Below are 27,389 nucleotides of genomic sequence, written 5' to 3'. Positions count from 1 at the left end.
TGTCCATTCGATAAAATGATCCCATATTAGTTTAGTGGCACATTTATTTTATCGACATGTATTAAAATGGACGGTTAAACAAGAAGAATAACCATTTCTCCAGCAATGACAGCACCGCTGTGAACCGCACTGACTGCTACACCATGCAGCAGCGCTGCTCAGCCGCTGCTGGAGTACTGGTTATTCTTCGTGGTTTAATCTCCCTGATGATCCACATCGATAAAACGAACATCGCACTAGACTAATCTGCTATCGATATATCGAATGGGCACGTAAAATTTCGCTTTAAAAATAATTTTGTTTGCAGCAGGAAACAAACCGACACTTTCTACCGACACTGAGCGTCGCATGAAAGACTTGATGAGCAGTGTTTTTTTTGGGATGACTTCAGCTATTGGTATCTGCCGAAACATCAGGAAAAACGTAGTTGAGGACTTTTAAGAGGGACACCCGATATGTTCCAGTGCCGTACGACAGTACTTAATGTGCGAACATGGTAACAATCTGGGTCCACATTTTATGTCACTGCATACTTTGATCATCTTGTTTCCTGATTGCTCAGACACGTTATGCGCACACGAAAATCGTTCTTGGTAATTTCGCAGAGAGAACTATGCCATATATAGAATCTGTATAGAATATATATGTAGAATCTGTATAGAATATAGGCTGTAGATCCTTATCGTCCTGTCCAACTTTCCTCAGTCATTTTAAATGAAAATTATCACTCTATGAAAAATAATTTACATCATCTGCGCTTCAAAATGTCGGGTACGGTGGTTCTTACCCATCATTTTAGTGCTGACGTATCTATTATCATGATTAAGAAGTCATTTTCATTTCTACTTTTTTTTCTAGCGTATCGTACCTTTACTTCTTATAATCTGTTGATTGTCATACTAAAAGGATTTACTTTCGAATAGCACGAAGAAGACATAGGCAGAGTAGCAAGTCTTCGACCTCTTGAAAATACTCCATTGATCACATAGACCGACGTGTGATAACAGAATAAAGTTTTCATTCAAGTAACCAGTTTCCTTGTTCTGTGGAGTGGCTAGGAAAACACACAGGGCGGAATTAGTGGGGCATAAAATCGAATAGTAGGCGGCTTTAGCTAGCACTGTAATAAAGTTTTTGAGAGATCAGACTCGAACAGGTAGTTGTAGTAACGCATCTTGAAAACTTCTAAAATATAACAGGCATTTTATTAAGTCCATCGGCTTACAAAAAGTACTTTTCCTGAGAGTACTTTGGCTTAAGTACTTTGGCTTAATCTATAACTCCACCTATTACCTAAAATATGCATATATTGCGGATATAATGGAAAATTTCTGTTAAGAGATTAGTTATTAAGCAAAATGATCTAAACATGTTTTAATACTCTACTATTTATTCACCAGCGCCATTAATTCATAGGAAAGCTAATAATGGTCTTATGACTGTAATTTACCATTTGTCTACCAGTGTCAGGTTAACAGTGAATAGTATAGGCATCTTTATTCATCGGATGTTATTATTATTATTCGTTTTACAATTAGACTGTCGTACCAAAAATAAGTTTATTCACGTTTTGCGACTTCCATCACCAACAGCACACGCAGAGAAAGGAATGCTGAATATCAAAGTTTTATAAGATGTAACGCTTTGTGATATAAAGCTTATAGTCAACTGAATCACACTGTTATCTAATAAATTATAGCAGATACAAGCAGAGTAGTGTTTAAATAACCACTAATGAAGGTTTTCGTGTTGAGGTATTGAATGTATTGACTTACAGGAGAGTGTAGTTTGTGAAACAATGGCGGCTTGATTAAAGTTCAAACTAAATGCTCTACACCTACACATAGCTACTCACACTCCCCTATAACACATCATAAGCGTGGGGGAAAAAGGCCCAATAAATAAATCAGTTGAGTTTTTAAAAATTAAAACTGCCTTAGTACGTGACAGGAGTATAAGCTTATTTCCACTTTGTTGTCACTCATATTTGCTTGAAATAGAAGATGTTAACCAGACATGTAAGTTCTTACGAAAGCAGTGAAGTGCTTGCTCCTGTAATGCATGTAGCAAGGAATTAAACAATTTAAAGAAATGATTGGTTATTATACTTTCAATTGAGGTTGGTAACTGGTTCTGTTCCTAACGACCCGAGGAAAACTATGTCTGTTTACCTTAGTAACAACAGCCATAAAATTCAGGATCATCGGCGTGTATTGTAACGCTAATGAGAAGTACTTGACGGTATTCACCAAATAAATTTTTATTCTGGATCAATGAATATTGTTGGCTTTTATCACTAACACAATACGTTTCCCTTTTTAGGTTTATGAAGTACAATATATTTTCGTAATTGTAGTATGGTATGGTTCGCAGCTCGTTGTCTTGCGGTAGCGTTCTCGCTTGTCGCCCACGGGGTCCCGAGTTCGATTCCCGGCGGGGTCAGGGATTTTTCCTGCCTCGAGATGACTGGGTGATATTGTGTCGTCTTCATCATCATCATTCATCCCCATTACGGTCGGAGGAAGGCAATGGCAAACCACCTCCGCTAGCACCTTGCCTAGTACGGCGGAGCAGGTCTCCTGCATCGTCCACTACACTCCTCGGAGTATGGGACCGCATCAACATCATCAGTAGTGTATGAACACACTTTTGGCGTCAGATTTTTACGTTGAAAGGAATTCGCAACAAAATCTCTAATTTTTACCTTACTGAAAATATTTTGACAATTAAGGGTAAACTAAAAGTAACATTTATTCATAAGAGAAAACATAGGCTTTTCAGACGTCTTATAATATTATGAAAATAATTTAATCTGTTTAGTATTAATGATAAGCCAGAAAGATTTCCGCAAGAGCGAAGCGAGAATTGATGGGAAACAAGACACCATATGTAGCCGAAAATCTTACTACTGCGATGGTAACACGCGATGTTTAAGAAACAAAATATTGAGCTATCATATTGCCAATTTTTGTTCTCCATTCATACCTTCCCATCAAACGTGAAAAATTCACAGACCAAAGCCTTGGCAATGCTTGGTCAGGTTTCCATACAGCATTACAACTTTTTCTGGAATTGTAGCTGTGGTTCTCCATACGGATTCGATAGAAGCTGCGTTCAAACACTTCTCTAGTTCTTATGGTTTAGATTTTAATAGTTTGTGAGACTGCCAGAATGAGTATTTGGACAAAGCATTCTTAGAGGTGTATTAAGACACTACTCCGCCTCTGACATCTAAATTTGTTGCTTCTGTTGCTGGGACGTATGTACCAACCAAGAAGAAAAGCGCCTGCTAGAGCAGTGAGAAGGTAAATAAAATACGGGAAACGTATCTTTCTAAGCGACCAGTTTTTCAAGTAGTTTAATTTAGTTCTCCATTTATTTTCTGCAGTTCGATTCTCAGTGACCGAGTCCAGTATAGCCTATACCAAATATTCCAATAATTTCATGTGACTCTTGCAGTGAATTCTCTGTTATCTGAGTAACTAGTTCGGGTCAACTAAGTACATTTTCGTTCTTCACATCTTTTTCCACTTTCCTTGTTGACTACTATCATTACTATGCAGAACTTTGATGATGATCAACAGACAGACAAACTTATTCGAAGGCTCCAGTTTATTTTAAAGCCTTATGCATAAAGCTTGTAAGGGTGTTGCAGGATAGGTTGTGCTGAGAAATAGTGGTTAAGAAAAAAATTGGATAAGTTGTGCTGTTCCCACGTTAATTAACACCAAATTTAGACAATCAGGCCGTTACGCGCACAAATTCAAGCAGCCCGCCAATTACAATTTGCACCCATTGTTCTCGCAGTGTACAGCAGATGACAGCACACGAGAATGCTGAGCCTTTGGCTCGGGTTCGATCCCTAATACCGTCCGTCCCATATCCAGTTTTTGTGTCGTTCTCTTGTTCGGTTCTAGCAAACCAAACGAAGAACACATTTGTCTATACTGTCCCTGGCGGACCGCTTGAATTTGCTCTCGCAACGGCCTGATAGGCAAACTTCACTTCTAATTGACTCGGAAACGGCGTAATATATAAAACTTTTTCTTAACAATTATTTTTCAGCACAACCTACCCCGAAACACTCTTACAAGATTTTCAAGCTGTTTCTAAGCACCCTGTATATACAGGGTGGTCCATTAATCATGACCAGGCCAGATATCTCACGAAATAAAAGTCAAATGAAAAAACTACAAAGAACCAAACTTGTCTAGCTTGAAGGGGGAAACCAGATGGCGCTATGGTTGGCCCGCTAGATGGCGCTGCCATAGGTCAAACGGATATCAACTGCGTTTTTTAAAATAGGAACCCCCTTTTTTATTACATATTCGTGTAGTACGTAAAGAAATATGAATGTTTTAGTTGGACCACTTTTTTCGTTTTGTGATAGATGGCACTGTAATAATCACAAACATATGGCTCTCAATTTTAGACGAACAGTTAGTAACAGGTTGGTTCTTTAAATTAAAATACAGGACGTAGGTACGTTTGAACATTTTATTTCGGTTGTTCCAATGTGATACATGTGGCTTAGTGAACTTATCATTTCTGAGAACGCGTGCTGTTACAGCGTGATTACCTGTAAATACCACGTTAATGCAATAAATGCTCAAAATGATGTCGGTCAACCTCAATGCATTTGGCAATACGTGTAACGACATTCCTCTCAACAGCGAGTAGTTCGCCTCCCGTAATGTTCGCACATGCATTGACAATGGCCTGACGCATGTTGTCAGGCGTTGTCGGTGGATCACGATAGCAAATATTCTTCAACTTTCCCCACAGAAAGAAATCCTGGGACGTCAGATCCGGTGAAGGTGCTTGCCGTGGAATGGTGCTTCCACGACCAATCCACCTGTCATGAAATATGCTATTCAATACCGCTTCAACCGCACGCGAGCTATGTGCCGGACATCCATCATGTTGGAAGTACATCGCCATTCTGTCATGCAGTGAAACATCTTGTACTAACATCGGTAGAACATTACATAGGAAATCAGCGTAAATTGCACCATTTAGATTGCTATCGATAAAATGGGTGCCAATTATCCTTCCTCCCATAATGCCGCACCATACATTAACCCGCCAATGTCGCTGACGTTCCACTTGTCGCAGCCATCGTGGATTTTCCGTTGCCCAGTAGTGCGAAGTATGCCGGTTTACGTTACCGCTGTTGGTGAATGACGCTTCGTCGCTAAGTAGAAAGCGTGCAAAAAATCTGTCATCGTCCCGTAATTTCTCTTGTGCCCAGTGGCAGAACTGTTTACGACATTCAAAGTCGTCGCCATGGAATTCCTGGTGCATTGAAATATGGTACGGGTGCAATCGAAGCTGATGTAGCATTCTCAACAGCGACGTTTTGGAGACTCCCGATTTTCGCGCAGTTTGTCTGCTACTGATGTGCGGATTAGCCGCGACAGCAGCTAAAACACCTACTTGGGCATCATCATTTGCTGCAAGTCGTGGTTGACGGTTCACATGTGGATGAACACTTCCTGGTTCCTTAAATAACGTAACTATCCGGCGAACGGTTCGGACACTTGGATGATGTCCAGGATACCGAGCAGCATACATAGCACACATTTTGTCCACAAGAATCGTACTGTCCCATGAACTTTATCTCTGTAGTTGGTTTCCATTTGCCCTGCAATTTCAATCACCACTATGATGCACCTGTTATCTGTGACGCTGCAGAACTCTATCTGCAGGAAATACGGAGCATCTACTCTTTTCTGACAATGCTACACTCTTGTTGCGCCATGTTCTTAACGTGGAACTTATTTTCGGAAGTCTCTACGACATGCTTTCTGAAGCGGAGAATTGAGACCACACTAGCATTTGCCCAAACGAGCGTGAAGAAAGCACTCAAAAGCACATTCAGGCTGACCGTTGATCCAGGAAAGTCGTATTCTATACATAAGGCCTGTTTTCTTTTATTAAAATATTACTAACTCGAAAAAAGTGTCACACAGATTCAGTGCCATCCGCTGATAGTTTACGAAGCCTCTGAAGTCATTATTTTGATTCAGTACTCTTTCCACTGTACGTGCGGCTTTGTCCCGGCGGAGGTTCGAGTCCTCCCTCGGGCATGGATGTGTGTGTTTGTCCTTAGGATAATTTAGGTTAAGTAGTGTGTAAGCTTAGGGGCTGATGACCTTAGCAGTTAAGTCCCATATGATTTCACACACATTTGAACATTTTTTTCTCCACTGTAACCGCAAACAAACAACACTGGCTTCGAAAATCGTCTATCAAGCTACTTATGAAGTGCGTACGTTAATTCGATTTTTGTGTGCAGATGACGTACGGCTGTTCAGGTTTATCAGAAGTCGTACCAGCTTTATGGGTCTACAGCAAAGAATCAACACAATCTAGTCAGTGGTGTCGAAACATTAAAAGTGGCCTTACAAATATGTGTGATGAAGAATGGTGTGGTAGGCTGATGAAATTGTGTAACAATTGGGCGAAATACTGCGAGTAGTTCGATCGGTGCTGTGGTTGGTGAATTTCCTCATTTGACACCCGTTACTATTTAATTATTGTCATGGAAAAACTCGGATACAGATAATTTTTTTGCAAACTGGGTAATGAAAAGGCTTCACGACCAAACAAAGAGCAGAGAACGTCAAGCAGACGAACGTTCTTGGACTACTATCGACTATGTGGAGATGATTTGTTGTCCCATAGTCTTATGGGTGACGAGAGGTATATACCATACACTGACGCAGTATCAAAAAGTCAATAAGTTACAATATTCAACTTTGGCAAAAACGAAAAAAAAATCAAGCAATCTGTTTGCAGGGGTGGAAAGATGACTACCGTTTTGTTCGAAGAAAAGACGCTTATTTAGGTTGATTTCATGTAACATGAGTCACAATTCCAGGCGAAGTTTTATGTGAAAGGCTCAACAAGCTGAGACGTGAAGACCAAAATGGACGGCAAGAGAAACAAATGTCCTGTATATCTCTCCACGGCAACGTATGTCCGCAGACTGCTGGCTGTAGCGATTATCGATTCAACATTTCCGTTGATATCTTCTCGACTACGTACCCTAAAAAAAAAGGACCTCGCACGCAGCGACTGTTATCTCTTTCTGCACTCGAAACAATGACTTATTGGACACCGGTTCGAGTACGAAGAAGAACTGAAAGCATGTTACTAGCTGGTTCAATTTCCACGCGGGGAACTTCTCTGAAGAGGGACTAAAGAACTAGCGCAGCGTTCCGAGAAATGCTTAGAAGTAAACGGAAATTGGGTGGAAAAGTGAAATAGGTGTGTGGGAGATTGAAAACATCGACGAAAGCTTTTTATAACGAATATACAGTGACGGAAATGGTATTTGTACACTATGAACACCTTGGCCGAGCCCTATACAATTGATAGTCCAGTATTTCCATTCTTCTAGGGTTCTTTGATTAAACTTTCAACGATATGTGAGCTTATTTTCAATATTTTCAGTTTGGAAAAAAAGTCATTCCTGCAGATAAAGATTATTTTATGTACAGGAAGATTATTGTGTCCGTCTAACGCTACAGCAACTTTGTAGGTGGAGATCGCAACGCAGCATGTGCAACGTAGTTTTTCGCCATATGTCGGCCTTTGAGTAACGTCAAATCATTGGTGTTGAAAATATGTCCACAGATTGCACAAACAGTCGACCGCATCGAATGTTAGAGGAAGTGTATTTATATGTCTTTCCAAAGGACTGTTTGCCTGGATGTGAAGAACAGACTAATGACAGTAGTTAAAATCAGGGCACAGTTCACAGGCAAAGTGTCACCACGAACTGTCACGAACAGATTAATGGAAACAGGATGGAGATGTCTAGTTGCTATGCGTGTGACACCATATCACAGACAACAGGGACAAGCATGGTGTAGAGTATAAGGGTATACGTGATGCGTTCGCCTAAATGTGTGTAAAGTGGCCCCGTTAATATGACAAAATTAATTGTTGCCTTCCAAAATAACGACTAAGGAAGACGTTGGCTACAAGATTAAATAAGAAACACAATTACTTCAGTTTATTACACTGAAAGTACACGAGAAAACACACAAAAAAGACTAACAAATCAAAACAAATATCTTGGCAAGGCTGGTTAAAGGATTGCTTGGAGAGCCGAATGGCTTCTCGGTGGATAAGGAACGGAGACGGCTGCTGGCGGAGAAGTCTGGAGGTGAGTGACTTTGTGCCGACTGCCTCCCAAAAGGAAGACTCGTATTTTCGCGTTTTCGTTCGTCATGTGTTTCGTGTAATAAAACTATGCATATTCCAAATGCCGGCATGTAGATTGATGTCTTAAGAAAAACTGGTCCCCTTGCCTGACTCTTGTTTCAGGCAGTTAACCAGTAGTACGTTCCATAACACTTGGCACTGAAAAACTGTGTCATGCTCTCTTTCTATCTCAGTCTGTGGCCAGTGAGGTGGGACTTCGGTAGCACAGTCGAGGTTCTGTCTTTAACGTCTAAACTGTTTTTGTTAGCCAGTCCCGGCTTCCCTTACATTACGTTAAAAATTTGGGTTTTGTAGTGCTTGCGTTCGGCGGTGTTACACGCCAACAAAGGTGGCCTAACCCAAGGGTTCTCATTCTTCTTACTGATGTTATCTGTTGAGGATAACAGATTCTGTCGGTGGTCGTACACCACGGGAGACCGTATCTGTATTGTGACTTACGCCGACGGGCGCCCATGGGCGGTGCCTTAAAGGAAGGCCAGCTGATCAAGAGGCATTGACGTTCGCCACTGTAGGCGAGGCCTTCTGAGAACTCTTCCTAAGGGCGGCCACCCATGTCGGCCTACATGACCAGTTGCACCGGCGCACTTGGAGCTTAGCTCAATGTTCATTCACAGTGGCCACTTATTTAGAAAAACCATGGAGTTCACTATTAAAACGTAAACTATGTTAATTGAGTACTGGCAACCACTGATACTGATACAAATATCATTTATCTCTAGGGATGGATTATTCCGATTTGATTGGTCTTTTTAAATCTGGTTTATATCAAATACTGGACGGTCCTGAAAACAATACGGTCCTGTAACAACAGGCAGCGTGAAATGGGACAAAGAGTGGCTCTCGGTGGTGTTTGGCAATGAGTCTAGAGTCTGTCTGTCGATAGATGACCTGGTGGAAGTTTACACGAACCTCTGATTCTAGAGGCCGCTACCCGAACGCCACCTGGACTCTTTGTGAGCGGAGCTCCTGTTGAGGACTGACTGAGAAATTTTTGAAGGGAGGTTGAATGCCTGCCATTACGATGCAAGTACAGTGACCCTGTTGTTATACCTTTCATCGCCAGGATACCAAATGACACACTCCAGCAGGATAATCCAAGACACCAGGTATCAGTTCACACCATAAAAGACTTGAGGAATGTATGGACCATTCTGATCCCCTCATTTTTCACTCACTTAGCCTACCTGGAATACTACAGGAAGACAGGTATTGCATACCAGCCTCCAATGAACCACAGCAGCAAGTGTTTCAAGAGATGTTAGATGTTTATGAAGATGACATTCGGAGACTGTTTTTTTTCAGAGCACAAATAATAGAAGAGTGAGTTTGTGCCAGTGTGAGCTACATTTGATGGTCATGTTGATGATGTATATCAGTTTGAAATGGAAATGAAGTTTAATTATTCAGAGAGAACCAGAACTACACCGACAAACTTTCAGTGATGGACCAAACCAAGAAAAAAATGTCGAGTAAACATGGGATCTAAAATGCATACCTTAAGAGCTGTGCGCGCTTGTTCAATAGAAGAGATAGGTCGCACAGTAGCGAAGCGGAGCATGTGCTCATTTCTCGTAAGGTAAGCATTTTACAGCTCATGGTTACTAGACATTTTTTTCTTGTTTTGTTCCATACTACCACCTCTGAAAGTTTGTCAGTGGAGTTCTGGTTGATCCCATATGACATCCATTATGTGATGACATCTCTAGGAAATGTAATAAGTGTCGGGCTGGTGCTTTCATGATGTAACACTTTTCATTCCTGTCAGTGTGTACGAGTATGTACGAAGGGAGTTCAATAATTAACGCAACACATTTTTCTCAACCAATTTCGGTTGCAAAAATGCAGAATTTGCTGTGGAATATTCCCGTTTCAGTTCCTATAGTTCATGATGTTCCGACAGGTGGTGGCACTATACCTAGCCTTCAAAGTCTCTAACGGTGATGGAGGGGGGTGTCCTAAGCTGAGAGCTCTCATTGTATTTCTTTCGATGGAAAACCAAAGCATCGCAGATATCCACAGGCGCTTGCAGAATGCTTATGGGGACCTGACACTGAAGAAGAGCCGTCCAATCTCCTGCCTGCCGGTTGGCCGCACACAGTTGTGAATCCTGCAATGTTGAAACGTGCGGACACTCTCATTCGAGGTGATCGACGGATCACAATGAAACACGCCCTGCTCAACTGGACATATCTGCCGATACTGCTGACACACTCGTCCCCCAGTTGGGGAACTCAGACGTATGTGCCCACTAGGTTTCTCACCTGTAACAGAAGACCACAAAGAGCAGCGAAGGACCATGTATGCGGAATTGCTTGCTCGTTCTGAGGCTGAGGGTGACAATTTTTTGTCGAACATCTTTACAGGCAATGAAACATGGGTTCATCACTTCGAACTGGAAACAAAACGGCAATCCATGGAGTGGTGCCATACCACCACTACTCTGAAGAAAAATTTCAAAGCCGCATTGTCAGCTGTAAAGTCATGGCGATGGGGTTTGAAGGGATTATTCTGCTTAATGTTCTTCCTCAAGCTGTAGCAATGAACACGAAAGTGTACTGTGCTACCCTCAGGAAACTGAAGAAAAGACTTCAGCATATTCGTCGCCACAAAAATACAACTAACTTCTCCTTCTCCATGGGAATGCAAGGCGTCACCCAAGTCTGCGCACTGGGGAAGAGCTCAAGAAACTTCAATGAATTGTTATTCCTCATCCACCCTACAGCCGTGATCTCGCACATCCCAATTCCTCTCTGTTTGGCCCAATGACGGATCATGTTGAAAAATAGGAGATGATATGGTGTATTAGAATTCTGAGCAAAACCAACCTGCTTCCAGAAAAGAAATGTTTTTCGTTACTCATTGGTCGCCTCTGTTAGAGACGTAAGCGGGCAGCTGGTTCTGCCGGGCGCCGAGACTGACCTGAGCGCCGTGGCCTCGCGTACGTGCATCTGCAGGGTGAGCACGGGGCCGGCTGAGAGGAAGCTCTCGGTGGGCGAGCAGGGCCTGGAGGCGTTGGCGCGCAGCAGCGCGTGCTCACACGAGCGCGGCGACACGTCGCGGCAGAAGCGCGCCAGCAGCGTGCCGTTGCCGTTGCCGTTGGCGTTGCCGTTGGCCGCAGGGGCAGCGCCGCCTCCTCCTGCCGGGAAACGCACCTTATCCTTCTTGTCTTGCTCGCTGCAAGACAGACACGCCACCCGTTTGCTAGCTACTCTCTGCAGCCTCCCCCGATGTAGCTAGCAAAGGACATGGGACCACGCCGCTACGACCGTCTGTACATAAGTTCGCCACAGAAACCTTTACATCCAAATCAAACAAAACATTTTGCTACATTTCTACACATGAGTTTCAGAAATTTTGACATTTGATCGATAGAACTTTTTCTCGGATTTATTAATTTTTCATAGACGTGTGCATGGTCTCTTATTACAATATGTTATAAACATTCAAATATTACACACAAACAAAGAGAAATACATTACATAACTCTGAACACAACGTTTGATTTCAAACATTAGTATATTCTCTGGTTCATAGTTTCCAAGGAAACATAACCAGCCAAAAACCATTTGCGAATAAAAGGATGATTGGTAGCCATTAGCGATAGTCCTACACTACACTGGACTAGAGTGGTCGGCAAATGTTTGTTTCACATACAACTCGAAACGCCGTATCTACGTGAAGCAATCACTGCTGGGTATCTGATGATCGATAAATTCCGAAACGCATCATAGGGGCGATAAAGTTCATTCCTTGCCTTACGTTTGAATTTTGCGATTGCGACTCAGTGAGCCTGAATGCAGAAGTACTGATGGTTATAACACTGCTAGCCTGCCTCCTGCATGACTTTCTGTCACATTTATAACGTATTATTCAGCCTACAGATTGAATACGATCTTAATCACAGGATCATACACGTACTGTAATGCTCAGAAATACCAGAGTGCAATGCAGTGTAGCGTGGCTAGGATGCGGTTCTCGGTTGGTCATAGATGTCATACACTGAAGAACCAAATAAACTGGTACATCTGCCTAATACCGTGTAGCACCCTCGCGAGTACGTAGAAGTGCAACGCGATGTGGCATGGACTCAACTAATGTGTGAAGCAGTGCTGGAGGGAATTGACACCTTGAATCCTGCAAGGCTGTTCTTAGATCCATAAGAGTACGAGGGGGTGGAAAGCTCTTCTGAACAGCACGTTGCAAGGCATCCCAGATATGCTCAGAGATGGTGATATCTGGGGAGTTTGGTGGCCAGCCACTCTGTAGCAATTCTGGACGTGTGGGGTGCCGCATTGTCCTGCTGGAATTGCCCAAGCTCGTCGGCATGCACAATTGACATGAATGGCTGCAAGCGATCAGACAGGATGCTTACATACGTGTCACCTGTCAGAGTCGTGGTTCCCGGGTTCGATTCCCGGCGGGGTCAGGGATTTTCTCTGCCTCGTGATGGCTGGGTGTTGTGTGATGTCCTTAGGTTAGTTAGGTTTAAGTAGTTCTAAGTTCTAGGGGACTTATGACCACAGCAGTTGAGTCCCATAGTGCTCAGAGCCATTTGAACCATTTTTTTGTCAGAGTCGTAACTAGACGTATCAGGCTACCATATCACTCCAACAGCACACGCTCCACACCATTACAGAAACTCCACCAGCTTGAACAGTCCCCTGCTGACATGCAGGGTCCATGGAATCATGGGGATGTCTTCATAGCCGTATACGTCCATCCACCCGAAACAATTTGAAACGAGACTCGTTGGACCAGGCAACATATTTGCAGTGATCAACAGTCCAATGTCGGTATTAACGGGTCCAGGCGAGCCGTAAAGCTTCGTGCCTTGCAGTTTTCAAGGGTACATGAGTGGATCATCGGCTCCGAAAGCCCATATCGACGGTGTTTTGATTAATGGTTCGCACGCTGACACTTCTTAATGGCCCAGCATTGAAATCTGCAGCAGTTCGCGCAAGGGTTGCACTAAGTCACGTTCAACGTTTCTCATCAGTCGCGTTGGCCCCGTTCTTGCAGGATCTTTTTCCAGCCGCAACGATGTCGGAGATTTTATGTTTTACCGGATTTCTGATATTCACGGTACACTCATGAAATGGTAGTACGGGAAAATCCACACCCAAACTCCACCTCGGAGATGCTGTGTCCCATCGCTCGTGCGCCGACTATAACACCACGTTCAAACTCACTTAAATCTTGAAAACCTGCCATTGTAGCAGCAGTAATCGATCTAACAACTGCGCCAGACACTTTTTGTCTTATATAGGCGTTACCGACTGCAGCGTCGTATTCTGCCTGTGAACATACCTGTGTATTTGAATACGGATGCCTGTACCAGTTTCTTTGGAGCTTTAGTGTTTCATTCCTGGCCATATCGCGGGGTCGCCCTCTTATCTGTCGGCGACACTGGAGTTAGTCTCTGGTATCCGGTGGTATGGGAGCTTTGTCAGTCATAGAGCCGCCTAATGCTGCCTATGTTGGAGCAACAGGTTGCTTCCCATATAGGCAGATGTTTTTCAGTACCTGTTAGAAAAAAAACCTGTAACAAGTTTTGCCAGAGGTTAACGCTGTCCAAACCAGTGCTGGTAGCGGGAGCAAGATGTAGTCAGTGAAACTGCCTGCACTCTGATATTAATGTTAATCGAAGGCTTTAATGTTACTTTCCCTCACAAACAAATTACTTGACGCGGCTCGTAAAATTCAGACACCTTCCCCGACTAACGCAAGAAGCCAGAGAATCGGGTGAAGGCAGACAGCTGTGCAGAAATTACGCCATAGCTACCGAAGAATCAGGGTGGTTCCCCGTATCGTGATCGAGTGAGGGGGCCGGGAGCGTAAAAAAACTCGACGCAGCAGAAAGCTGGAGCCGCCACCGTCTGGAAGGCACAGTTACTACACACCAAATTGTTATGGCCATGTGGCCGGACCCGATGCAGCAGCGATACAAATACGTACCGCACCAGTATAAATAACCCTCATTTTTATTCAAAGGGATAGCAATGTGGCAACCACCCTCTGCCAGGTGAGCGAGGCGTCACGGTTCTACGAGCAGCCGCCGCTTGGCATACATTAACTGTGGGCCTACAGCTAGCTCTGAGTCCGATGGTGTGCCAGTGGGACATCCGCTGGTGTACTTTGAACTGATGCCACCCTTCTGCCCTCGGAGGCAGCTGTTCGAGACCAGGGTGGTGCAGCTCTTACGGCCACCTCTGCCTGTGTGGCAAAGTACCCAGACGATATGATCAGATGTCAATGTATCTTCGAACAGCGTAGATACCATCGGCAGATATGTAAACGGTTTAGTCCGCAGCTCGTGGTCGTGCGGTAGCGTTCTCGCTTCCCGCGCCCGGGTTCCCGGGTTAGATTCCCGGCGGGGTCAGGGATTTTCTCTGCCTCGTGATGACTGGGTGTTGTGTGATGTCCTTATGTTAGTTAGGTTTAAGTTGTTTTAAGTTGCAGGGGACTGATGACCATTGCTGTTAAGTCCCATAGTGCTCAGAGGCGTAAACGGTTTAGAACTGCATTTTCTGTGACAGGTACCACGGCCACCAAAACGCATTAATTTTGTATACTTTGATTTTCGGTCTCTTTTTTTCTGCATTTGCAGATGTAGAGGCTGTACACTGTAAATAGCATCTTTTGCAACTATAAAGAAAGTCTTAGTCAGACCAAACGCTTTTCACTTAATTCTAAAGGATCTACAGTGGTCACTGTAACTAAATGAGTTTTTTCTTTCTGCATTTAATTTGCTAAGATCGTGAACAGTTTGCATGCCTTGAAATACAAGTGCAAGCAGTATTAATTCTTATCGTTACTCACGATTTTTTGTTGTTAACGTCATTCATTCTGTTCTTCCACTATATAATAGTGAGTCAGGAGGTTAGGTACATGTTTTGAGGGGCGATAGTATTAGTGACTCTGAACAAAAAACTTCATATGGACTTATGCCCTACACCGAATGGTTTCCGTCATAGAACACATTTAATGTCACTTTTGTACGTTATTCTTGAATAACTCGAAAACCCCACCCTCCAGCGAAAACGTGTCGCAGTACAAAATTAAACTATATTAAATATGCTACAAAAAGGTCCTATTCATTTTTTTCTCTAAAACTAATGAACGGTTTGTGCGAAGAGAGGGGGAGAATGTTGAAAAACTCGTTCGACGCGCATGCCTGTAGCTAATGTAGTTTTTGTAGGCCAATTTGAGGTAGTATACTGAGGTAGTAAGGTGAGGAGAACAGTTTGATACGGGATACTTGTGGTGTATCAAGTCGGGAAACTACCCCAGACTGGCCTACAAAAACTATGTAACCTACAGCGCATGCCCGTAGAGCGAGTTCTTCAACATTCTCGCGCCCTCTTCGCACAAACCATTAGTCCTAGAGAAAAAAATGGATAGGACCCTTTTTGTAGGAAATTAATTTAGCTTAATTTTGTACTGCGACACGCTTTTACTGGAGGGCGTGGTTTTCGAGTTATTCAAGAAGAACGTACAAAAGTGGTATTAAATGTATTCTATCTCGGAAACCATTCGGAATAGGGCATACGTCCATATGAAGTTTCTTGTTCAGAATCACTTATACTATTTTACCCCTCAAAGCATGTACCTTTCTTCCTGGCTCACCCTGCATATGTACAGGGTGGTCCATTGATCGTGACTGGGCCAAATATCTCACGAAATAAGCGTCAAACGATAAAACTACAAAGAACGAAACTTGTCTAGCTTGAAGGAAGAAGCCAGATGACGCTATGGCTGGCCCGCTAGATGGCGCTGCCATACGTCAAACGGATATCAACTGCGTTTTTTTAAAAATCGGAACCCCCGTTTTTTACTACATATTCGCGTAGTACGAAAAGAAATATGAATGTTTTAGTTGGCCCACTTTTTTCGCTTTGTGATAGATGGTACAAATAGGTACGGCCCTTCCTTTATCATATAGTTATTAACAAATCGCGTCTTCAGGTCTAGGTACTTTGCATTACAACACTCGTACACGTATTCAGTAACATTGTACGAGGACTCGACTCATATTTCGTGTTCATATTTTACATTAAAATTTCTCTTTACTTCTAACTGTCATACCGAAAACACACTCTAAGTACTTCTATTTGAAAATCAATAATTGTGTCCAGACCTATGTTAAAAATAATTTACAGAATACATTATATAAAACATATGCAAATAAAATAATATTAAATCACCAATCTTATTAAAGACAAAAACAACTACATGTGCAACGTATGAACTTCTGTTAGAAAAAGTGCAACTTCACAACACTAGTAAATTTTGACAAATTTCAATTGGATATTGATTTATGTTTATTTACAAAAAATACTAAGAAACGAAATTATACTACCCAGCTCAGCCTTTTAATAAATGGTGCCATGTGTGTAGTAATTGGGTCACTGAGGATTGCAGCTGGTAGCACTTTCTCGGAAAGGTGATGTTCAATTCATACAAAGATGAGAGTAAAATGACGAAGTAAGTATAAATTTTAAAACGGTCACCGACAAAGCAATTAACTTCAGAGAGAGGGAGAGCAGAGATTGGGTACAGGCTCACATTTTCATGTCTTTCTGTGAGAGCTTAACATCTGTTGTTGGCAAAGAAATTAGAGATATTAAAATGACTACTGTAGAATTAAACTAAAATGTAGCCTGGCAAGTGATACTACGGAGAACGTTTAATTATTTACTAAAATCTTAAACTCGTACTCGAATTTCACAGAAAGCACGAAAAGTGTATTTTCATCAAAATTTTGACGTTGAGAAAGGAATGACTTCGAACTGGATAAGACAGCGGATCTGAGTTTGGCGTGAGTGGGATTCCGATTCTCATCCAGGCAGTCGCCTAAGGGGGATGCTGGGATGCGTCCTTTGGAAGGACACGCTCGACATCCTTCGCCGACATTCCCAAATCCTACGTTGTGCTTTGTCTCTTATCGCTTAATCGTCGACAGGGCGTTAATCCCTGATCTTTCTTTTTGTTCAATAAGGAAAGTTTAATTGTAAGCAATCGACTAGCGGTAGCAGTAAGTGTACGTTGAAATCTTGGATTAATCGCTAGCCTTTGGAGAGAAAGTGTAACGTAATGGGGAGAGAGAGAGGGAGGGAGAGTGGGGGAGAGAGACCGCAGTGACTCGAGAGTGTCACTAGCTGCATTTTTCCGCCCTCATGACCAGTTTACAGTGGCGCAAGAAGGGTAATTGGCATCCAGAAAAAACGTCTCTTTCGGCGCCCCCTTTTCCCGCCTGTATCTCCCCGTTTTTCGTTTAATCTTCATTACTTCTTAGCCTATGTATTCGTTTATGGAGATCGACACAACTTTACAATAAAATAAAAGGTACATATGTCGCTGATACGATATCAAATTGGCAAACACGCAAACCAAAAACGCTCTATTTGCAACAAAATAGAAATTTTTCCGTCATGGTTTCATTGCAGACCAGTTAAAGACATACAGACAAAAAAGAGTCATTTTTAAAATATACTCTTTACACTTTCGTTGCAGCGGCTGACTTGGCGTAACGGGTAGCAGAAAAACAAGGCAAGCAGTTTAAATGTTTCCATCGTTGTTGAAGATGGCATCTGGAGGACACGGAGGTGCAATGTACTTTACTATGTGAAATGTTATACACTTCATCAGCCTGCACTTTACTGATATTGATAATACATACAATGTACATTTCATCATGAGATGTATCTGTGTACAATAAAAGCATCGTAAGGTTGCGCCAGGCGTAATATTACTCGTATTTAACGAACAGTAATAAGCTGAAAACCTAAAAAATGAGTGGTATAAGTAATTTAGCATACAACCACTAGTATTGAGAATCTAACCTTCAGCAAGGCGTTTCGGAGTTACCCTCGCATCATCTGGCTATCTCTGTTAACCCTTCATGAAAATTCACTTAAAAAGCACATATAGACAAAAAAAAATCAGACATAGAGTCCTCGTCTTACTTTAAAAACGCTACCAACAGATACTCCATTCCGTTAATTGATATAATCGCCCATCCACAAAAGCGTGTTTGTCCTATAGCTGTTATACCAATCACATCAGCTTCAAGTCCCACAAGATGCCTTCCCGTGCACAGCTGACTAGTTCAGTAAAGAAGTATACGACTTCAACAGACCGCACTGAGCCTTCAACCGTCGTACAGCGTGTTACAAGAGACATGAGGAGACAACTTACCATCTGTTACCTGCCCAAAACCGCTCACATACAGTGGAGTAACAACAGTCGTGGGATAACTCTCAGTATCGTGTCGGACCTCCTTTTGTCCGGGGTAGTGCAGTAACTGGACGTGGTATGATCTCAACAAGTCCCCTATAGAAATACTGAGCCATGCTGTCTCTATAGCCGTCCATAGTTGCTAAAGTGTTGCCGGTGCAGGTTTTTGTGCACGAACTGACCTCTCGATTACGTCCCATAAACGGATGATCTGGCGGCCAAACCATTCACTTGAATTATCCAGCATGTTCTTCAAACCAGTAGCGAACAATCACGGCACTGTGACATGGCGCATTGTCATCTGTAAATATTCCATAGTTGTTTGGGACAATGAAGTCCATGAATGGATGCAAATGGTCTCCAAGTAGCCGAACACAACCATTGACATTCAATGATCGGTTTAGTTGGACTATAGGATCTAGTCCATTCCATGTAAAACACAGCCTACACCATGTTGGAGCCACCACCAGCTCGCACAGTGCCTTGTTGACAACTTGGGTCCATGGCTTCGTGGGGTATCCGCGACACTCGAACCCTACCATCAGTTCTTACCAACTGAAATCGGGACTTATCTGCCTGACCACGATTTTCCATCGTCTAGGGTTTAACGGATACAGTCACGAGCGAAAGACAGACGCTGCAGGCGATGTCGTTCTGTTGGGAACGGCAGTCGCGTCGGTCGTCTACTTCCATAGTCCATTAACGCCAAATTCGCCGCAATGTCCTAACGGAAACGTTCGTTGTTGTCCCACATCGATTTCTGCGGTTATTTCACACAGTGTTGTTTGCTGTTAGCACTGAAAAGTCTCCGGAAACGACGCAGCTCGCGGTCGTTAAGTGAAGGTCGTCAGCCAGTGTGTTGTACGTGATGAGAGGTAACACCTGAAGTCTGGTATTCTCGGCACACTCTTGACACTATGGATCTCGGAATACTGAATTCCTTAACGACTTGCGACATGGAATGTTCCAAGCGTGTAGCACCAGCTACCACGCCGCGTTCAAAGTCTACTAATTCCTTCCGTCCGGCGATAATCGCGTCGGAAACCTTTTCAAAAATGGTTCAAATGGCTCTGAGCACTATGGGACTCAACATCAGAGGTCATCAGTCCCCTAGAACTCAGAACTACTTAAACCTAACTAACCTAAAGACATCACACACATCCATGCCCGAGGCAGGATTCGAACCTGCGACCGTAGCAGTCGCGCGGTTCCGGACTGAAGCGCCTAGAAGCGCTCGGCCACTGCGGCCGGCTAAACCTTTTCACATGAATCGCCTGAATATGAATGACAGCTCCGCCAATCCACTGCCCTTTTATACCTCGTTTACGCGATAGTGCTGCCATCTGTATACCTGCATATTGCTTTCCAATGAGTTTTGTCTCCTCAATGTATGTCGTATTAACGCTTATCTTAAAAATGTTCGAATACGCTGTTAGAGAAAGTACTGCCACTGTCGCCGTTTGTACGTTAGGTAAATCGTTCACTCTATCTCGGTGAACTGCTATTTCAACACAGTGCGCATTGCATGACGTGAAATATGTAGGAAAGACGGGGAGAAAATTTCCGAGAAGGTGTAAGGGCCATGCAGATGCTTTTACACTGGGTAATTATGGTAAACCGAAGGTTGTTCCACCTATATCTGAGACTAGTTATCCGTTAAAAGGCGAAGAAGACGGTTTATAGGTGATGCACGTAGACGGAAGGAAGGAAGTAAACTACTTTAAGAACTTGAATCAGCAATTGACGAAGACAGATTCTATAATGTACAAAAACGGCTGAAAGTGGTAATGCTTCCTTCAACGGTATTTGTTTCTTTTTTAAAGTTAATTTTAATTCGGAGTATGCGAGCTGTTTTGCATAGGCAACCATTCGCAAGCTGTCTCCTTGTGTTTCTTGTAACATGCTATGGGAGGGCTGATGCCTCAGTGCAGTCTGTTAGAGTCATATTATACTTCATTACTGAACTAGTCAGTGTACGGTAAGGCAGCTAATGGGACTTGAAGCTGTTGACCGTTATTACCACCGTAGGACAGCAAAGCTTCTGTAGCAGGGCAGTAATATCAGCAAGCGGAACAAAGAATCTAGTGTTGCCGTTTTTAAAGTAAGACGAAGACTTTCCTTCCAAATAGTTTTACGTTTTTTTAAATTTTTAGATTATGTGCGCTTTTCTAAGTCCATGCTTCGTTTAGGGTCTCCTGCAACGCTTTACTGAAGACTATATTCCTAATAATAATGGTTTACGGTAAATTAATTATAACGATTATTTTCACAATTGTTACCTCTAATCTTTAATCCTAGAACACTAAATGGGGGAGGTAAGAAATGTTACATCGTTACTAAACAATCGTAAATTTTACTACTCCATATTTTATTCATGAGAAGTTAAAATTTATAATTATGCACTAGTTAATTGGAACTGTAAGATCTCCAATGGTGTGTAACAATAGTAATAATAATAATAATAATAATGATAATATCAGGCGTTCTCCACTCTTCAGTAGTTGCCCTGTATCCCCATTCACCAGCTTTCACGATCATGGCAGTCTTCCTCTTTCAGATCTCTCTTGCTTATCATTCCAGTTACTCCCGCGCTCCATATTAATCTCGGCCATACCGACAGCGACTATTCCGGGATTGCTTCTGGCTATCGTCCTTATTCCATTATTCGTACATTGCCATACCGCAGAAGAGCTCTATTCCCAATTCTTTGCACGACTGGTTGTTCCATTATCTCCTTAAATTCATCATTTCTTCTCAGCTCTGTCCTATATATCCACGCTGTCCTCCTTATTCCATGCATCTCTGCTGCCTGTACTTTGCTTCTCGGTTGTTAAGGCAGGAAGGAAGAAGGGAAGGAAGGAAGGAAAACTGGGTTTAACGTGCCATCGAGATCGAGATGGGGCTCAAGCTCGGATTGTGTCAGGGATGGGTAAGGAAATCGGCCCTCTTTCAAAAGAACCATTCCGGCATTTGTCTGGAGCGATTTAGGGAAATCACGGAAAACCTATATCTGGATGACCATACGTGGGTTTGATCTGTCGCCTTCTGAATGCGAGTTCAGTGTAGTAACCACTGCCACACCTCGCTCGGTCTCTGCCGTTTGCCTAGGGTCCATCCTTCTGCACCGTATGTTAATATACTTTCCACTACTGATTGCAGAAACCTCTTCTTTGTTTCCTTTGATATTGACCGACTCCACAGAACTTCATAGTTGCTTGTCCTGCCTGTTGGATCTTCTTCATGGACCCGAGAAATGGACAATCGATCCTAGGTATTTAAAATATTCTACATTTTTAATAACTCCTTGCTGCACTACTGTTTTACTTCCATCTGTTTCCACTACTAGATATTCTGTTTTTCTCATATTTATTCTAAGTCTGCCTCGTCCAAATGTTTCCATTAAGTTCTTTGTCTTACATTTGTGTTGTTGGTATCTGATCTTCGGCAAATAACACTGCGTAGATAGTACCATGCTGCAAAGGAAAATCCATACGTCCGCATGACAGATTCCACAGTTCAAACACATACTGCACACACATTTTAACAGAGCCGGCGATATACTGCAATCCTCCCTAAGTCCTTTCTATGTTTGGAATGTCTCACTCAACTTTCTCCCACTTTAACTGCTGCGTGCGATTTGTGGTACATTCTTTGAATTAGGGATATCTTCTGTGATTCTACTATCATATACTCCATTGCTTCTCATAGTCAGTTTATGTGTATAGATTTATACGCTCTTTTTAAATCCATAAATACACTTCCTGATCATTAGAATACACGTTCTCACTTATTTGCCTAAGATCTTCCAATTGTGAAACCTATCTATTCCTTCCGCATCTTTCCATCAATGTCATTCTCCAACCTGTTTTTCAGTACAACACTAAAATGTCTGGTTGTAGAGCCCTACAATTATTTGGGTGCTTCTGGTTTACTTTTTTATAGGTAGCAGATATGTGTGATACACGCCACTCTCTTGGTATTTCCTCTCCCTCAACAGACTAATTGAACAATTTACTTCAATGCATCACCGTTTGAATGGGCCCACGTTTCCACAATTCCATCACAACTCCTCCTGGTCCACTTGTCTTTCCATTTCTTGCCTTTCTCAGTGTCTCTTTTACTTCTCCCTATAGTATAGGTCTATATTTCCCCACATAAGTTTCCCATTCCCCTTCCTTAGAATTTGTTATTAATTTCTTAGCCCTCTTTTGATGTAACTGGTACCTATTCCAATCCTCTACACTCCCAGAGCTTAACCATATATGACATACACTCCTGGAAATGGAAAAAAGAACACATTGAAACCGGTGTGTCAGACCCACCATACTTGCTCCGGACACTGCGAGAGGGCTGTACAAGCAATGATCACACGCACGGCACAGCGGACACACCAGGAACCGCGGTGTTGGCCGTCGAATGGCGCTAGCTGCGCAGCATTTGTGCACCGCCGCCGTCAGTGTCAGCCGGTTTGCCGTGGCATACGTAGCTCCATCGCAGTCTTTAACACTGGTAGCATGCCGCGACAGCGTGGACGTGAACCGTATGTGCAGTTGACGGACTTTGAGCGAGGGCGTATAGTGGGCATGGGGGAGGCCGGGTGGACGTACCGCCGAATTGCTCAACACGTGGGGCGTGAGGTCTCCACAGTACATCGATGTTGTCGCCAGTGGTCGGCGGAAGGTGCACGTGCCCGTCGACCTGGGACCGGACCGCAGCGACGCACGGATGCACGCCAAGACCGTAGGATCCTACGCAGTGCCGTAGGGGACCGCACCGCCACTTCCCAGCAAATTAGGGACACTGTTGCTCCTGGGGTATCGGCGAGGACCATTCGCAACCGTCTCCATGAAGCTGGGCTACGGTCCCGCACACCGTTAGGCCGTCTTCCGCTCACGCCCCAACATCGTGCAGCCCGCCTCCAGTGGTGTCGCGACAGGCGTGAATGGAGGGACGAATGGAGACGTGTCGTCTTCAGCGATGAGAGTCGCTTCTGTCTTGGTGCCAATGATGGTCGTATGCGTGTTTGGCGCCGTGCAGGTGAGCACCACAATCAGGACTGCATACGACCGAGGCACACAGGGCCAACACCCGGCATCATGGTGTGGGGAGCGATCTCCTACACTGGCCGTACACCACTGGTGATCGTCGAGGGGACACTGAATAGTGCACGGTACATCCAAACCGTCATCGAACCCATCGTTCTACCATTCCTAGACCGGCAAGGGAACTTGCTGTTCCAACGGGACAATGCACGTCCGCATGTATCCCGTGCCACCCAACGTGCTCTAGAAGGTGTAAGTCAACTACCCTGGCCAGCAAGATCTCCGGATCTGTCCCCCATTGAGCATGTTTGGGACTGGATGAAGCGTCGTCTCACGCGGTCTGCACGTCCAGCACGAACGCTGGTCCAACTGAGGCGCCATGTGGAAATGGCATGGCAAGCCGTTCCACAGGACTACATCCAGCATCTCTACGATCGTCTCCATGGGAGAATAGCAGCCTGCATTGCTGCGAAAGGTGGATATACACTGTACTAGTGCCGACATTGTGCATGCTCTGTTGCCTGTGTCTATGTGCCTGTGGTTCTGTCAGTGTGATCATGTGATGTATCTGACCCCAGGAATGTGTCAATAAAGTTTCCCCTTCCTGGGACAATGAATTCACGGTGTTCTTATTTCAATTTCCAGGAGTGTAGTTTCTCCATTTCCTCAAACGCCTCCAGCAACTCTGTGGTCGTCTATTCAGATCTTACCTCTCTCCCTGTCCCTTCCTAAAGCATTCTCCTCTGCTTCGTTAATTGAATGTTTCTGGAAACTGTACAACTAATTTGCACTCCAAACCTGCTTCACTGCATCTAGTCTCAGATGTAATCTTTTTGCTAATACGATCTTTCACTCTTTCTTCTTGTAGCAGATGTATCCTATGTTTTGGATCCTCCATAGTTCTACTTCCAGCATCCTCTTCTTTTTCCTCCTGCTCCATCTTGGGCTTAAACAGAAAAACAGTTTTTGAAGTAACTATAAAATAATCGGAGCCGCCTCTATGCCTTTATTTGCCCTTACAACTTTCAAATTAATTTTCCGCTGCCTCCACACTATTACATAGTCTATAATTGATTTTATGTTCTTTGAAGGATTGGGTCAGGTGTACTCACATAATATTTCTCTCTGCTGGAGTTGGCGACTCATAACAGTACGCTTCTGAACCTTACAGAAGTTAATAAACTTCCTTCCGTTTCTTTTTCTTAACCATAGTCTCGTCTTTTGATTTGCCTGGCCTTTTTATTTTGCTTGGAAAACGTAGCAAGACCTATTTTTACTGGGGTGGGATGCCAACCTCCCGCCGAGTCCCCAATATGAAGGACCGGGATTTTTCTTCAGGGTTCACTCCACTAGGGAGGTTGCCTTCAATATGGCTAAGAGTACCCCATACCCATGTTACCATTTCGAGAAAGGAAAACTCATGATTGGTATGTCAAGTACAAAATAAGTACAAAATGTCCTATATTACACCCTATACTGACAACACCAGATTGGCGGAAATCGCGAATTGGTTCCAACTGCAGTTGCAAATTTTATGAGGGTTTGATAACAAAATGTTAAGATGAGTATTATAGGAAAAATGAAAAGATGACATGAGTCAACACATCACTGTCATGTATGCCGTAAACGTCAAAAAGTAAAATTTAGAAATGTAGAAATTCTAATTGTGTCAGCAGTGTTATGCAGTACAACCGCATTGGAGTTCGAGGAGCGGATGTGGGCTTGTCAGTATGGCCGTTCTGACCTCCTCATCACATACGGGTTCTCAAGTGGGCAGCAGGAGCAAATTCAACAAAGCTCATGTTGCACCCAGATATTTTTACTGATCTTGTACAGCGTGCAGTGATGCTCCTGACCGACGTCAATCCGGCAGAGTAGGTGTCTGACACACAATGTTTGGTGATGGTGCGCTGTCAGGATCCCACCCATAGCCAGGAACGACACAGTGTAGCTTGGGTGCAGGGCATTCCTGCCGGTGAGGCAGCTAATGCCGAGTGAGTGCTGGAGGTGCATCCATACATTGTGGCAACACAGCGAGTTGGTGATTCCAACAGCCTACCCGGCAGTGGCTTGCAGTGAAGGCGATCTCATCCAGGGAGTGAACTCTGACTCATGATGCCTGGCTGGCAGTGTCCAGGGTCAGCAGTTGCTAAGAGGGTCTGTGGCCAGCAGGGTTCCTGTTCGGTACTGGGGCCCCATTGGTGCTAGATGCAAGATCGTAGGGCAAGTGGTCCCCTCTTACGATGGAATGGCGTTGATGGCTGAAGCAGCGGGTGGTGATTGATTGACGACACTTATCTAGTTCAGACACACGTAGCCCACTCTACAACAGTCTTAGGTTTGATGCCCTTTGCTGCTGGATGGGCGCTATTTATATGAGCTTTGACACATCTTGTTGTTGTGTAGACACCACAGGTGTCACGTAGTCGCCCTCTCATAATGCTGAAGTGGTCTCCGAGATTTCAATAACACATGTGATCCCAGAACGGGTAGTCATACCGACTTACTGAAACTGGATGGGGTGGTGTACTGCTGAGATAGTTGCTTGCTGTCATCTGCAGTGCTTACGCAGCAATCAGACGGTGACCTGAAAGAGCTGGCCAGAGGCCACTACAAAATGTATTGTAACTATGGCTGAAAATTAATGAGTTTTACTTTGCAATATCGTCGAGGGTGTGGACGTCAGTAATTGCCAGTCTCGTCGTCTCTAAACCAGGATGGCGTGTGCACAATGTTGGGTTGTGTAATACCAGCAACATGGTGGTCATGAAATCAGAAGAGCTCGCTTAGCCAGTGTATTCTTTACCGTTAAGATACTCAAAAAATGGTTTATGGAGGTTACTTGATGTCATGAGTTGACTTCCAGACTGCAGTGCCTACCTCAGAGTAGCACAAAGCAGCAAGTTTAGCCATGATAGCACGTGAACGCTGGGCAGGAGTGCTGCCTCAGTGGCTACTGGAGGACTCACATTCATGAGCCTGAAGTAATGCACCAGCAGTCAGCAGGCATGCATGTGCTGGGCAGCCCACTTCTGCAGCCCATGAAACACGTGGCGAGCTGCTGTGCAGGCCCTGAATACAAAATCCCCTTGGACATGCACAGAGACAAGGTGAAGTGACGCTGGATGTTCTTCTCTTTTGGAACTGTGTCTATGAGCAGCTTGCAAACCAGCATCTAGTGGATGAAGCAGCTGGATGTAGACTAAGCTGGCTGGCCGAAATGGGACTGTCAACTGGCGTGCTCTCGGCATCAGCAGCAATCAGAGGCAAGGCACTGTTACGCGTTTCTAGTCGCTCTGCCTAATATTTTTGTGGCAGGACCCGATCTTTAGTCACACACGGGACCGAACCAGTGTAGCGTGAAGAAATTTAGCTCGCCTCTGCAGTGCACTGGTGTCACACATCATGCTAGTTCAAGAATTTTGCAACACTGGCAGTAGAATTTCTTAGGCAGCTAGTTTTCCTGCCTTACCATGGGTTGTGAGTCTTGCAAGGAGGGTTGTTGCTGCAACAACTGTTTGATAGTTCACTAAACATGGTGGCGATGACTTATATTATGTCACCCTAGTATTAAGTTTTTTAAACTAGAAATTTTTGTTAAATACGAGTAACGTTATGCTTCATGGTGCTTGCTTATGGTACTTTTATTATGAACAGACACATTGGAAGATGAAATGCATATTGTGAAATCGATTGAAGTGGTTCTTATGGAACTTTTATTCAATACAGCCCAAAACTCTTCATGATTTACTTTCATGCAGGTGGTTATAATTAAACTGATGGTGTTCTGAGTGCTGCAGTGTTGGTTACGTACATTGTAAGACGCTGAAACATCATAGGTATGTTCATTAATTGGTGTGCTCGTGGAGTATGTTG

At 43.7% G+C, this 27,389-nt stretch overlaps 1 protein-coding gene across 1 annotated transcript in view; it reads right to left on the bottom strand.

The window, feature by feature from the left end:
- LOC126445065 (uncharacterized) overlaps positions 1 to 27,389 on the bottom strand; it is a 406,008-nt gene that overhangs the window by 87,082 nt on the left and 291,537 nt on the right. Inside the window, exon 7 of the mRNA XM_050090970.1 lies at positions 11,155 to 11,409. Coding sequence (XP_049946927.1) covers positions 11,155 to 11,409 — 255 coding nt within the window. The remainder of the gene's footprint in view (positions 1 to 11,154; positions 11,410 to 27,389) is intronic.

Source organism: Schistocerca serialis, chromosome 1 (genome assembly GCF_023864345.2).
Source record: "Schistocerca serialis cubense isolate TAMUIC-IGC-003099 chromosome 1, iqSchSeri2.2, whole genome shotgun sequence".
NCBI classification, from domain to species: Eukaryota; Metazoa; Arthropoda; class Insecta; order Orthoptera; family Acrididae; genus Schistocerca; species Schistocerca serialis.
Note: the sequence above shows the minus strand (reverse complement) of the source record. Positions and strands in the feature narration are given on the sequence as shown.